The sequence below is a fragment of the Canis aureus genome, chromosome X (genome assembly GCF_053574225.1).
Source record: "Canis aureus isolate CA01 chromosome X, VMU_Caureus_v.1.0, whole genome shotgun sequence".
NCBI classification, from domain to species: Eukaryota; Metazoa; Chordata; class Mammalia; order Carnivora; family Canidae; genus Canis; species Canis aureus.
In genome coordinates, this window is record NC_135649.1 from 9,119,209 (window position 1) to 9,132,420 (window position 13,212).

A 13,212-nucleotide genomic window follows, 5' to 3' on the forward strand; every position below is an offset into this window, starting at 1 on the left:
CACAAGAGGATTTTTGAAACTCTTATGTGTGTGTGTGTAGGTGTGTGTGTGTGTAGGTGTGTGTATATATATGTGTGTGTGTATATATGTATATGTATATATATACACGTACATACATATACGCACATACACATATGTGTATGTATATACTTCACTCAAAAAGGAGGTGGCTTTGCCAGGAGCTATCTCCAAGTTGAGTTAACATAATACTCTCTCTTCTCTTCTAGGAAATGTAAAAATCTCACTACATTAACTTTCCTGTAGATCATTTCAGGCCACCATTTTTTATTTTGATCTAATGGATTTGGATAAGAATTATGATCTCTAATCAAAGAGTGAACATGTTAGCTTGTCACTGTAGATATTCAGAGATTTGGGGTTGGTAAAGGCATTTTTTTTTTCCTGAATGCCCTTTACATTGAAATATACATAATTGACTTCTATTGTTAAAAAAACTATTTTGCACCAGTAGTTATTAATCCAAATAATTTGGACTTAAGTAATTTCTAATTGAGAGCCTATCACATGAATTGTTTATAGTCACAGACAATGTACTATTAGTCATTTTAAAGCTTTAAAAGTAAGTTATCAGGATCCACTTCAATCTCCACATGATAATAAAGGATTATTATGTGCAGTAACCTATTTATGAAAAGGAAACAGTGTGCTTCTTTCAGACGCCATCAATTGCTTTAATAAGGAATTGAAAAGCTGGACTACTTTATATGCAGATCACCATCCCAGTTGCATAAGGATTTACAATAGACAAAACAAAACTATTTTTTGTTGTAAAGAAGGGCTGTTTGTTTAAATTGCACAATAATGTTTGCATCTAAAAATTCTTTACAGGCTAATAAGGCTTCATAAATGTTATATAGACTTGTTTAGTTAAAATCATTCTAATACTAAGACCAAAACGAAAGGCTTGCTTGAGCTGACAAGGAAAAATCTAAGTAGCACATGCCTCAAGAAGGCAGAAGAGAAAAGATGCTTACTTTCTTGGTTTAGGTACTTTTCAATTGATTTGGAGATGCAAATAGTACATGATCTGATAGCACCCCATTAACGCTTCAATAAATGTAAGAGGAAAATGCTGCTTTCTTTGAAAATGTGAAAATTGAGGATTCTGAATCTAATCTTTAATGCTAAAAGAAATAGAAAGTGATGTACACATTTGTCTCTGTTGCCTTGAATTTGCAGAGAACTTACTTGGGATGTTTTAATCTCACCTTTGAAGTGTTCCTTCAAGGTATTTAATGGCTCATATGTCTTTATTAAATGAGGTGTGTGGCGGCCTCTACTGGTGTGAGTTTATAGAAAATGTTTCAGTAGGCAGAAAAAATATTAATTTCAATTAAAAAGTTAGAAATACAGACTCTTTCATTTAAATATATAAAAATATCTAATTTAATGCAGAAAAAATATATTACAAGTTGTGTAATGCATTCTTAATTAGGAAAATAATCTAAAACACTGACCATGTTAGTGTAAAATAATGATTTACGGAAGGGCATTAATTGTTCAATTCACTCTGATATTGGGTTAAATATATTTTATTAATGAATTACTAATCCCGACGGAGGCAGTTTCTTACCTCTAGTCCACTGTTAAATCCCCTTAGTTGACTTAAATAAAATCACTTAGAACAAACCCAGAGGAAAGGAAATATTTTACAGTTAAATCTCTAAAGTCCTACAACTAGAATCATTTGATGACAGGCTGGTTTCTATAACTCAAGCAAACTGTACGTTGACTTAATATAGCTGACATTTTTATCTATTTTACAGTGTTTTTAATTTCAAAAATACAACACATTAAAATATGTTCAATTTATCAAAGCTAAAAGCAACATTTAAGTAATGTACTTAAAGTGCAAAGGCACTTTAACACAAAGAAGTGATGCCTAGTGGCTATACTTGGTAACTGAAGACAGAAATACCATATATCATTATTTACAAAAGAATTTATAGTCTCAAAAGATCTTTGGAGATCTTCTACAAAATACACTAAATATCCATTTTTACGTGAAAAGTTTGCTTACTCTTTCTTCATTCACTATAATCGCCTCTTCCCATTCCCACACTGGAAAAATAAAAGAGGAAAAAAGGAACAAAACCATAAACAAAATATATGAAAAAAATGCACTGTAGAAACATTCATGTTCAATGATGACTCCTAAGGAGAGAAGGGGGGGGAAGGTGGGGGGGGAGCAAGAGAGAAATAACTTAAAGGAAAACTTGGAAAAGCAGTATCATTGCTTCACCCCATCCCCCAAACATTTTCAAAGTCCCCCATTGATGCTGAGAGAGGGAGAACACAAACACACACAAAAGCAAATGTAGTGCCTCCAACAGTTTGGAGCAGCATCCTTGGATGCCATAGGGTTGTAAGTGGTTTCCCTTCACAGCTGACTGATTGCAGTTTGTTTCTCCAGAACTTCGAGGTAGTCTGGTTCTGATTGCGGCTTAGCTTGCAGTAAAGGGTGGTCGGGTTTTGACTGCCCCACAAAGCATTTCCTGGGAGTTCCGTATAAAACGGTTTTATTGATTCTGTCCTGGTTTTGGCGTCGAGATTCATAGGAAGGGGCGAACTGCCTTTTAGGTAAGGTACAAAAGTTATAGTGGACCAGTCCTGCACTGGGAAGTTCCTTGACTCGCTCAGCAATATTCTGATACAGCAGCTCGGGCTCTCTCGGCGTGGCTTGCTTTTCGAGCAACTCGGAGGCACTTATAGTGTAAGCGAGCGTGGCTGGCTCTTCTTTCTTCTCCTCCAGGTTGCCGTAGCTGAATTCTTGCAGGTTTCGGTAATAGGCTACTGGGTCTCCTTCCTTCTGCATGTAGATGGGGTTTTGGCACATCTGCCCCACAGGCGGGGGGATATAGTTATAGACGTGGCCATCTGTCTTGTCCTGAGTCTCAGTGTTGTAAGACCCATACTGTAACTGGAAGGAACTTACGTCTAAGTTGTTGGCACTCCTCGGAACGCTTGGCACCCCCTTTCTGCGTTTCAGGACAAAGACAAATAAGCCAGCCCCGAAACAGACTGATAAGATAAAGACGACAAGCAATCCTAAAATTAAGACAGAAAGAGGAACTTCAGTGTGTAGTTCTGGGTAGGAACTGGGAGACACGGTAAGCGACCGAGGGGTGTCTGTGTTGTGATTCATGGACAGAACGGTTCCGTCTGACAAGTTCGGGCTGTCTGGACAAATTGCTTCCCTCCCCAGAAACTTCAGTATCTCCCCTGCATGCTTCGCGGGAGATTCACAGGTCACCTCATTGATGATGACGGGGGAGTTGGCATGTTCTGTCCAGTCCTTGAGGCCCATGATGTCGCAGGTGCAGTCCCAGGGGTTCTCTTGCAGATCTATCTGAATAAAAGCTGGAAGCTGGTCCAGAACCCCTTTCACAGGCAGGTGAGAAAAATGGTTGTTTCTCAGGTTCAGCCTGGTCAGGGCTGTTCCCCCAAATATATTATCGGGCAGGGACCGCAGCAGGTTGTTATTGAGAAACAGTAGCTGTAGGTTAATCAAAGCATCGAAGGTCAGTGGTTTAATTTCCTTAATGACATTATACTCTAAATAGAGATACTGCAAGCTCTGCAGTCCATCAAACATGGAAGGATACAGCACTTCAAGGTAATTGCCATTCAGATAAAGTCTGCGTAGGCTGGTCAGGTTTGTGAAGGCACCTTCCTGAATGACTGCAATCCTGTTGTTTCCTAGATGCAACAAATCCAAAGAACTGTATTCTAAGAGGTCGTTCCTGTAGACAGTTTGGAGATAGTTCCCTGTCAGGTAGAGCTTCTTTGGACTGGTGGGTTTGGGCTGCAGGTCGGAGATGTTCGTGAACTTCCTTTCTTGACAATTTACATTTAGACCATTGTCTGAGCTCTGAGAGGTGCAGACACAGCTACTGGGGCAGGTGAGGGGTACAGGGGACTTGGTCTGGTACACCATGATCGGTCCAAAGCTCTGCCTGTCCTTTGACACGGTGACCCGGGGAGTTGGGCGATTTCTCATTTTGGGTGGCCGGCTGGCTTTGGGAGCCCTGGTTGGGTTGAGAGCAGGATTCATTGTAGGCGACAGCCTCTGGACATGCGTGTCAGCGTGGCCGCCCCTCTGACTGGAGTCACCAGTGCTTTTTCTGGGACAGAGATCTTGCCTGGTCAGTTGGGTCACATCTTTCCCATGCAATCTAAAGGGAGTTTCACAGACAATCTCCCCGACAAAAACAGTTATGGTGTCCAGCCAGGCTTTGAGAGGAAGCAAGTCACAGGTGCAATTCCATGGGTTTTCCTCCAGCTGAATCTCCATGATCCCTCCGATATGCTCCAGGACGCCCGCGAAAGGCATCACTTTCAGCCTGTTCCCTCTCAGGTCTAAGTGGGTCAGCAGGACGAAGCGGAACACATTGCTGGGCAGCGACAGCAGAAGGTTGTCATTCAGGATGAGCACTTTGAGCTTATTCAGTTTGCTGAACGCCCCTGCCTCGATGGCACTGATGTAATTGTAGTCGGCCTGGAGGTACTCGAGGTTCTCCAGGCCGAGGAAGGTGTCTTCCCTCAGCACCTCGAGCTTGTTGTTGTTGAGGTGCAGTCTCTTGAGGGTTTTGAGGCCGCTGAACGCCCCGGTGCGGATCTCCTGCAGCCCGTTGTTGCCCAGGTGGAGAGTCACCGCGTTGGAGTAATTGACGAACTCGTTAGGGTACAGTCTGGTCAGGAGGTTTCCATTGAGGAAAAGCTGGTAGATTCGATACTGGGGGGGCTGGAGCAGGCTGACAGTTGTAAATCCTTTGTTTTCGCAGTTAATATTCAGTACGTTTTCCTTCTCTTCGCACAGGCAGCGGATCTTGCAAATGTCTTTGGCAGTTTTGCGGCTCTCCGTCTGTAAGATCCCGGCCACGGTTAACACACTGAGGAACCAAACGCCGCTCAGCATCTTTAGGCACCGTCGGTGTCAGTTCAGGTACCTACAGGCAAACCTTGGGGAAGGGTGCCGGAGAGAGCAGGATGCGGGGGAGAAAGAAACAAGGAAGCCCGATTAAAATGGCAAAGCCAGGGGGCGGAGTGGGAGGCACGGAGAATGCGGGGAGTGGGCAACACGGCACAATGAAATCACTGCATTTCTCCAAGCGGTTTCTCCTCTCCTCGCCCTCCACCTCCCACCCCCCACGCCCCCCACCCCCGCCGCCGGCCCCCGCCGGCCCACCCACACGCGCGTCCCAGAGCACACATGCTTGCACCTGATTTCCCGGCGGGTCGCAGCCAGCCGCGGAGTCATTAGTAATCGAGTTGTCCTACTAAATCCAGCCCATCACCTCCTCCCCTGGGGTATCTTGAAGAGATCTCGGGCGGCTCGCCCGTCTTAGGCTCGCAGCAGAAATCGCTTTACTTTTTTTTTTTTTTAACTGCGCAAAAAGGGGGTGGGAAAATCAGGGGACTGGCGGTGGGGGAGGGAGAGAGGATGGAAGAGCAAAGACAGAGCGGGGTGGGGGTTACTCACACATCAGGAGAAGACGGGACCCCTCTCCTCCGCAGTCCGCCAGTAGTTTAGCATCTTCGGAAAGAGAAGAAGAGCAAGGTAAAAGAAGACGCCGCTTCCCGGGGGGCTGCCCTGCTTTCTGCCGCCGGATCTAATTTGGCTGGGGGAGTGCGCAGAAATTGGAAATCTGGCAGGCCGCAGGGGAGGAGAGGAGGGCCGGAGCGGCGGGGGGCTGAGTCGATGGGGACCCGGGGGTGCGATTGCGTAGGGAGGTCGGGGAGCCGGCCGGCCCGGGCGGCGGGCGGCGGAGGCAGCGGCAGCGGCGGCGGCGGCCGAGCCTGGGCGCGCGCTTCCAATCCGGTGGCGGCGGCGGCAGTGCGCCTAGCAGTTTGAATTTGAGAGGTTTTGTAGGCTCCCCCGGACAGGGCTAGGGTGACGTCACGCGGGGAGGGGGCAGGCGGTGGATCGAGGGCGCGCGGTGGGGGAGGGAGGGGCAGATGCTTCCCTTCCCCGCGAGTGGCTTCGCAAAGCACAAATCCGGGCTGCGTCAGTTGATTCTGAACTACTCCACCTCCAACCCGGCGGGCGGTGAGCGGCTGGCGAAGCTCCTGGAGAGGGATTCTCCAGGAGGGGCCCCGCTGAGGGGCCGGGACCGCTGGGACTCCTGGGCCTCTGGCCCCTTCTAGTGGTGTCTCCCACCTGCCACTCCCTCCTGGCCCTTCCAGTGGGGTCTCATTCCACATGCCCAAGCAGAGATCCAGATCTCCCCAGTGCGAGGGGTGTGTGTGTGTGTGTGTGTGTGTAGGAGATGTGCCTCTTTGCTACAGGACTGGGGCCCGCCTGCCAGCCTCCTAGCTCTGGGCTCTGATGCTCTGGGTGCTGGGTAGGGTGTGTGCCCGCTCCGGAGTGTCTGTGTAGGAGGTCGAAGAGGGGATTTGTGCTTTACATACAGAGCTTTGTTTCAGTACTGAGAAAATTACTTTCCCGGTGGTGACTGGCCAAACAGATATCTGCTTGGATTCTGAAAAGCCAGCTCAACGTTAGAGGGAAACGACAACAAAACCCTTCTCTCCCTAAGGTTGATAGCGGGATGATGAAGTTTGAACGTGTGCTTTTTGCCTGCAAGAAGGAGGAGTGGGTGTCAGAGAGGCACTGCCAGGCGGAGCCTCACTTGGCTGGGTGTGGGTGCCCAGGAGTGGGAGCACACGGAGGGGGCCTAAGCCTCCAGGCAGCAAGGGCAGGGGAGCTAGCACAGAAGGCAGGAAGACTGGCTCCCGAGAAAGACGAGAGATGGAAGAGGTCTTGGCCTGACATCCAGTAGACCTGGGTTCTGATCTAGCTCTGCTGCCAGGTATGTCCCTTCTTTCTGGATCTTCCCATCGCTGTTGGCAAAAGGGGATGGGCTGTATGGGCCCTTCCAGCTCTGACATTCAATTGGATTCAGATAACCTTTTCAGAGCCTTAGTAACTGCCAGGTGTTGGGTTATGGCCTTCATTATCTCCCTTCTCCTGCATTAGGTTAAGGTCCCCTGGAACCAGGTGTGTCCCCTGTGTGGAGTCCATTTGCAAGATGTGAATGTCTGCTGTTACCTGGAAGGGCCAGGGGCAGCCTCTTGTGAGGCAGGAAAAGGAGGCAGTGGAAGAGAGGGGGTGAAAGAATTGGCCGGGGATGCGCCTGTCCCATAACATACTTACACTTGCTTTCCCCGCCTCTTCAGTCCCAGCCTGCTTCAGACAGAGTTGACACAGGTCCCCTTGCAGGGCCAGCTTTGGAATAGAGACAATCCCACTGGCAAAAGGAGCCGCCTGAGGATGGAGAGCACCCCCCCCCCGCCCCCGCTTCTCCCCTTCCTGCCTCCAGGTTAGGCTCACGTCCACACCAGCTCTTGGCTCCTTCCTCCCCCAGAAGGGCTCTGATAGTTTATAGACTTGGACGCTAAGGCAACCTGTGGCTCTGGCAGTTTCCTCCAGAATGTTTCTCAGGCTTTCACCTTTCCCCTCTCCTGTCCCTTTGGGGAAGAGCCTTGGACCAGACATCGTGAGCCCCCTCCCCATCCTGTAATTCTTGCGTGGTCTTGGGCAAGATCCTTTCCTTCTGGGGCCTCCAAGTTCCCTTCTCGGTGCCAAAGGGCTCCCGAGCTGAGCTGTCCTCCGAGGGGGAGGGGCAGCCGGCCAATGGCCTCCCACTCTCTATTGCAATTGCATCATTAGATGCGGAGTGATGCAGTGCACGATTAAGCTTCCTTTCACAGCAAAGGGGCATTTGTTCCTCCATATTTCTAAACGCTAAACAGACATAGTTCCTAGAGAGATATGGCTTATTCGTTGTCATTCATTTACCAAACATTTATTAATTAGGTTAATATTTCGTCGAAGCAGAAGCCAATATGAGAGCTGGGCAAGACCTTTGCAATCAGATTCATTTTCTAGATGAGGGCATTCCTCAACCAGGAGAAGTGCTGACTTGCTTAAGTTCAAGAATCTATAAAATGAGAGGCAGAACCCAGGGATTCTGAGCCCTGGTCCAGGAGCTTTCCCAAAAGCTCACTACTGCTCAGTGTGAATTCGAGAAGAACTATCTGCCTAAACTTAAACAGTGGTGATGGTGTCTTACCTAAACGTGTGCTTTCTTAAAAAAAAAATAAGTATCTGAAAGTGAAATATGAAATATTAGTTTTAGTTGGCAAATAGAGCAATTTCCTCCAAGACAATGATGACGCTGTCAATACTCCTTGAAGAGGGAGACTATTTTCTTAAGAATTTCAAGGGTGGGGGAGGGAGGGAAGGGGTAGATAGGTGGGGAGCAGCTGGGGGGCTTGAAATCCGTGAACATGACAGAGTGAAGGAAATGCGGTGGTAAGCTGGCTGGAGTGGGGGGCGACACTGGGAGCGCAGAGATGGTGTGACAGATATTCCATGGTTAGCTTCCGACACGGGTCGGTGGACTACCCCCCCCCCCCCCCCCCGCCCTCGCCCCACTCCTCGGCCTCCTGCCTGTCCCCGAGCTTCTACAGCCGCTTTCCCCAACACAGTTCCTGGAACCGAATCAGCCCCGACCCGGAAAAAGCACTTTAAGTAAGTTTCATTTGGCCTGGCGTCTCGAGAAGACCCGCCGCGACACCCCGCTAGCGAGAGCCGGCTTTTGGGGTGGCGGAAAGGTTCTGGGGGAGCTGGGAGCCTAAGGGAGGCAGAGGCGGCCGCTAAAATAAGGCAAACGCTCCGTCTCCTCGCCGGGCGAGGGAGGCAGGAGCGGAGACTCCGTCGCCTCGGTCTCTCTGGCATCCGACTGAGCAGAGCCCGGCTCGGGGCGCCAGTGCCTCCACAGCCCGCTCGCCCGGCCGCCCGCCAGGCCCCGAGGGGGTCCACGGGGGTCCGGCGGGCCCGCTGGGGAGGGTTGTCAGCCGCCCGCCCGACCTTCTCCCCCGCCCGCCCACCTCCCCAGGCGGCAGGTACCCGTTCCCGTCCCGGAGGGCGCCTCCGGCGGCCGGGGGGTTGGGCGATGCCCGGGTCTCTGGGCACCCGGCACCGACCGCTAGCTCAGCCCCCCGGGCGCTCCCCGCTGGCTGCCGGGGTCCGCATCCGCGACGGCCACTCGCGCTGCCCCTGCCCGGGCGAGCGTTCATCTCGGGACCGGCGGCTCGCAGCCGGCCGGCGGGGCCCCGGGGCTGCGCGACGCCCCGAGCCCGACCACGCCCGCGCGGGCGGTCTCGGAGCCAGCGAGCCCGGGCGGGGGCGGCAACCGAGGGCGGCCTCCTCCGGCGCGGTCCCCGGCGGGTCGCGCCCGGGCTTCCGGCGCCCGATCGCCCCCCGCGAGGGCAGGCGGCCGGGAGAGGCAGAGGGGCTGAGCGCCAGCGTTCCCGAGTGCTGCCGTGAACTTACCCGGCGAGCGCGCCACCCGCGGCTTCCCCCGGAGGCGCCCGCAGCATCGGCCAGCCGGGAGGCGCGGGAGCCGTGGGAGCCGTGGGAGCCGGCACAGCCTCGGCCGGCACGGCCCGGGAGCGGGGGCACGGCGGCGAGCGCGGGCGGCGCCCCCAAGGGCAGGCAGATCCCCACTGGAGCGGCTCGCCACCGGGCAGCGCTTCTGGCAGGAAGCGGGGAGGGAGCCGAGAGGGAGGAGGGAAGAAGAACGGGGGCGGGGAGGGGGGGGAGAGGCAGGGACGGCCGCCCCTCTCCGCACTTATCAATCACCCTGCAGATCAAATGTCCCCGCCGTGCGCCCGGGAGGGGGATGTAGCAGCCCACAAAGAAGCCGCCGCTCCATTTCTCTGACGAGCGCGGCGGAGCGCTGCTCACGCCTCTCGGCCCCTCTCGCCTGGAACTCTGCCCAGCCCTTGCAGCTCCGACCGTGGGCTGCAGCTCGGACTCGGTGCAGTGAGATGAGGATGGCACCCGGTCGGTACCAAATCCCAAGGGGAGACCAAGACCACCGGGTGGAAGTTCCCGGACAAGTGAAGCGGCAGCCAGCCCTCCGAGCTGGACGCCCTCCGGGACGGCTGCCTCCCCTAACTAGTAAGCGCCCAATCACGGGAGTTCGCAGGCCGATATTTAAGGACCTCCTACGAGAATGGTAAACAAGGAATTTCCATATAATATGGAGCTGAGCTAGACTCGGGCAACCGTGTTAACAAAAGCGAGCCCTTAGCAGCGTGCCAGTCCCCGTTTTCATTCGGTTCTTTTTAATTCTTCGCCACGTTGCCTGGATCGACCAGAGCATACTTTTGGCCACTACCGCCCGCACCCCCTTCCCCTTTCTCCTTTCTTTTCCCTCTTATTAGTAGTCCAGGTGGTTGTGATTCGACTACAGGAAGGCGCTCAGTGAAAGAGTCCCTGTAGTTCAAGAGGGGAGGTGCGGTTTTCGCCAAGAGCGTTGCCGTCCCCCTCAAGACCTGCTTTCCCCAGGGCCTGGCCACCCTCCCAGGGTGCCGGGCATCCAGTTGCAGTTGTGTTCATGAACATTTCAGCCAGGAGTAGGGAGTTAGTTTATTTGGTTGGCACTAAGGCATTTCCCCCTGGATCCCGGAGGAGAGGGGCCTTGATTCACACCGCCACTCCAGAGTCTGTAAAACCCCCAGTTCAGAATCTGCACCAGTTTGATGATGGAGGAGTGGGGGGTGGGGGGTGGGCTGGACGATGAGAGGCCCCAAGTTAGAGCAAACATTAGCTCTCCTACTAATGAATTTGCATTGGGGTTTGTGTGTTTTCAAGGTTATTTCCTCTACAGTGGAGCCAGGTTCTCACAGCACTGACTCCCACCTCATTCTTGCCCTTCCCCGGGGGGAATCTTTTGTGCTCTTCCTTTTCTTGGCTTTCTTTTCATATTGGTTTTCTAAGGAGACCATGCTGGGCCTTTTTAAAAGAAAATTACTGATAATCTTATGCTGTGAATATATGCAAAGTTTACTTCCAGAATAGTCCAAAGGATTATCTTTTATAGTCATTATCTCCGAGATTTTAAGGATCATTGCTGCTCCTTTCGCTTCATTCCTGAAAAAGACTTTTGGAGATCTCCCTCCCATTCAGATAAGCAATTTCAGAATAGCACAGTTCTCATATGTGCACAGGGGCAGACTGTTTACGGTTACGTACTCAGAAACAGAAACATTACCCTGTTTTATTAATGTCTTTATTTGTGCAAAATACTAACTGTGCAGTTTGCTAATAGCAGTGGTCTGGGCACATCATATTATTACAAACTAGGAAAAGTTAATGCTGTTTCCTCTGTGTCTTTATCTCATTTCTGACTCTGTCATCTTTTCTTGTAGTTATTTAATGGGTGCTATAAACAACCACAAAACACAGAGCTAAGAGGCTATTCAAAGGCAGAAATAATGAGACAGTCATGCTGGAGAAAGGAGACAGTTTACTGAGAAGGGTGGTGTGTCTCTAGCCAAAGGGAACACATACACAAAAGCAGTAACTTGTACACAGATTAGATGGGGAACACAGTATCAATGACAAAAACCGACATTTCATTTTGATCCGGTAGAAACACGTAAAATGTGGCATGCATCAATTTTAAGTAGCCTTGGAAGCAAGGCTATCATGTTTACCAGCCCCCAGAAAAGCGTTCAGCAGCCTGCCTTTCCACACGGGACCACACCGATGGTAAGATAAAATAAGAAAGAGCAGGCTTTTCTTTTCGTCAGCATAAAATTTTCGAGTAGGTGGGTAGCTGTTTCAAGGGTGTCGTGAATGCACACACAGACAAAATGATGAGCAACACAAAACTTTCTGTGAGGGTTGTTGCATAGATAATTACGGTAGGAGAGAACTTGAAGTGTGTGAGTTTCAAAAGTGCCAATTTATTTGAAAGTTTCTTTATACTGAGTTTTTAAAAAGTTTCTGTGTTGGGGAAGATTCCCAGATACACTTGAATATCAAAGACCAGCGTGTTAACGCACTTTTGTTATGAATAACAGTGACATTGTTAAGTTTTTGGTGTGGTGGCATGATAAAGGTCTCTCTCTGTGTGCTGTTCTCTGCTGATCAGCTCCTATTACCCGTGGGTTTAGAGATCCCTGATTGCAATGCCAGTAGGGAAATAGAGAAAGAAAATCAAATTTTGCTTGGGTTTTTATCATTTCATTCTAAGATTGGGGAAAACCAGAAACTTCACATAGGATGAATGAAAAAACAAACACGTGCATGCATTTCTAAGATGATGCAAATGTTGCCCAATTACTGTGTTTGAGAATGTCACCTCTCCACCTTCTCTGTGTCTATCCAGAGCTAGAAAGCTCTTTAAAAAAAAGGACAAAGTAGGAACTTCATGCAGAATCAGTAATTCTAAGACAGATGTGAGATGTTCTCAGAGAATACTGTCTCTTTTGAATCAAAGGTTTCAAAGAAGATTTCAGACAGAGACAAATTCCTAAATAAAGAAATGCAACACAGAGGACATGCCATTAATACCAGTAATTATAGTTTAGAGGATATTGTAGACTTTGGTTCTGTGATGCTATTGAAAGTGTGGATATTTTTAAATTCAATTCCATTATTTTGATTATTTTGGCAGGCACGTTGGCTTGATTGGAATAGTGCTGGGCCAGGACCCGAGTAGTTTGTCTTTTAATTGAGGACACATCCAAGCCTTTAGAGACCTGGGTTCAAATCGCACTTCTGCTTCCTACTTGCAGGGGGACCTAAGCAGGCACCTGTCAGTTTCCCCATGTATAAAACTGGGTACTAGAACCTGCCATGTGGAGTCAGTAAGGACAGGATTTGTGCAAAAGCCCTTGAAAATTGTCAAGTGGTACATGTACATATACATGAGGGGAGATCTTGAAATGAGGGACTCCTAAACTCGCTTCTTAAAATAACTAAATTATACAAAACAGTGATTTTAGTGAGAAAGCAACATTTTAATTTAAATTGGATAATAGAGGGCAGCCCCGGTGGGTCAGCAGTTTAGCACCACCTTCAGTCCAGGGCATGATCTTGGAGACCCGGGATTGAATCCCATGTCAGGCTCCCTGCATGGAACCTGCTTCTCCCTCTGCGTGTGTCTCTGCCTCTCTCTCTGTGTCTCTCATGAATAAATAAATAAAATCTTTAAAAAAATAAATTGGATAATAGAATCAGGATTAGAAAGTTATTTGTGATTCTGGTTGGAACTATATGATGTCCAACATTCGAATGGAAACTTAAAAACATTCCATCTTTTCCCTAGATTGTTCCAAAGACTGGGGTATATGTATGTATCAGGGTTTCTCCACCTCGACCCTATTGAC

The 13,212-nt window shown here is 49.7% G+C and overlaps 1 protein-coding gene and 1 long non-coding RNA gene across 7 annotated transcripts in view; one reads left to right on the forward strand and one right to left on the reverse strand.

Annotated features, from left to right (window-relative positions):
• Positions 1-1,537: 1,537 nt before the first annotated feature.
• On the reverse strand, positions 1,538-9,539 carry SLITRK2 (SLIT and NTRK like family member 2). Of its 6 annotated transcripts, none has more exons than XM_077889847.1 (4): positions 9,362-9,539; positions 7,178-7,249; positions 5,504-5,557; positions 1,538-4,982 (listed from the first exon to the last, which is right to left on the reverse strand). In XM_077889847.1, the coding sequence occupies exon 4, from the start codon at positions 4,937-4,939 to the stop codon at positions 2,402-2,404; it is 2,538 nt and encodes an 845-aa protein (XP_077745973.1). In that variant the 5' UTR covers positions 4,940-4,982; positions 5,504-5,557; positions 7,178-7,249; positions 9,362-9,539; the 3' UTR covers positions 1,538-2,401. The 6 variants fall into 6 exon arrangements, with proteins under 6 accessions (XP_077745973.1, XP_077745974.1, XP_077745976.1 ...); XM_077889848.1 differs by having other exon boundaries at positions 5,504-5,642; XM_077889850.1 differs by lacking the exon at positions 7,178-7,249.
• LOC144308805 (uncharacterized) overlaps positions 4,840-13,212 on the forward strand; it is a 124,292-nt gene continuing 115,919 nt past the window's right edge. The window contains exon 1 of the long non-coding RNA XR_013375136.1: positions 4,840-4,966. This is a non-coding gene — a long non-coding RNA (uncharacterized LOC144308805). The remainder of the gene's footprint in view (positions 4,967-13,212) is intronic.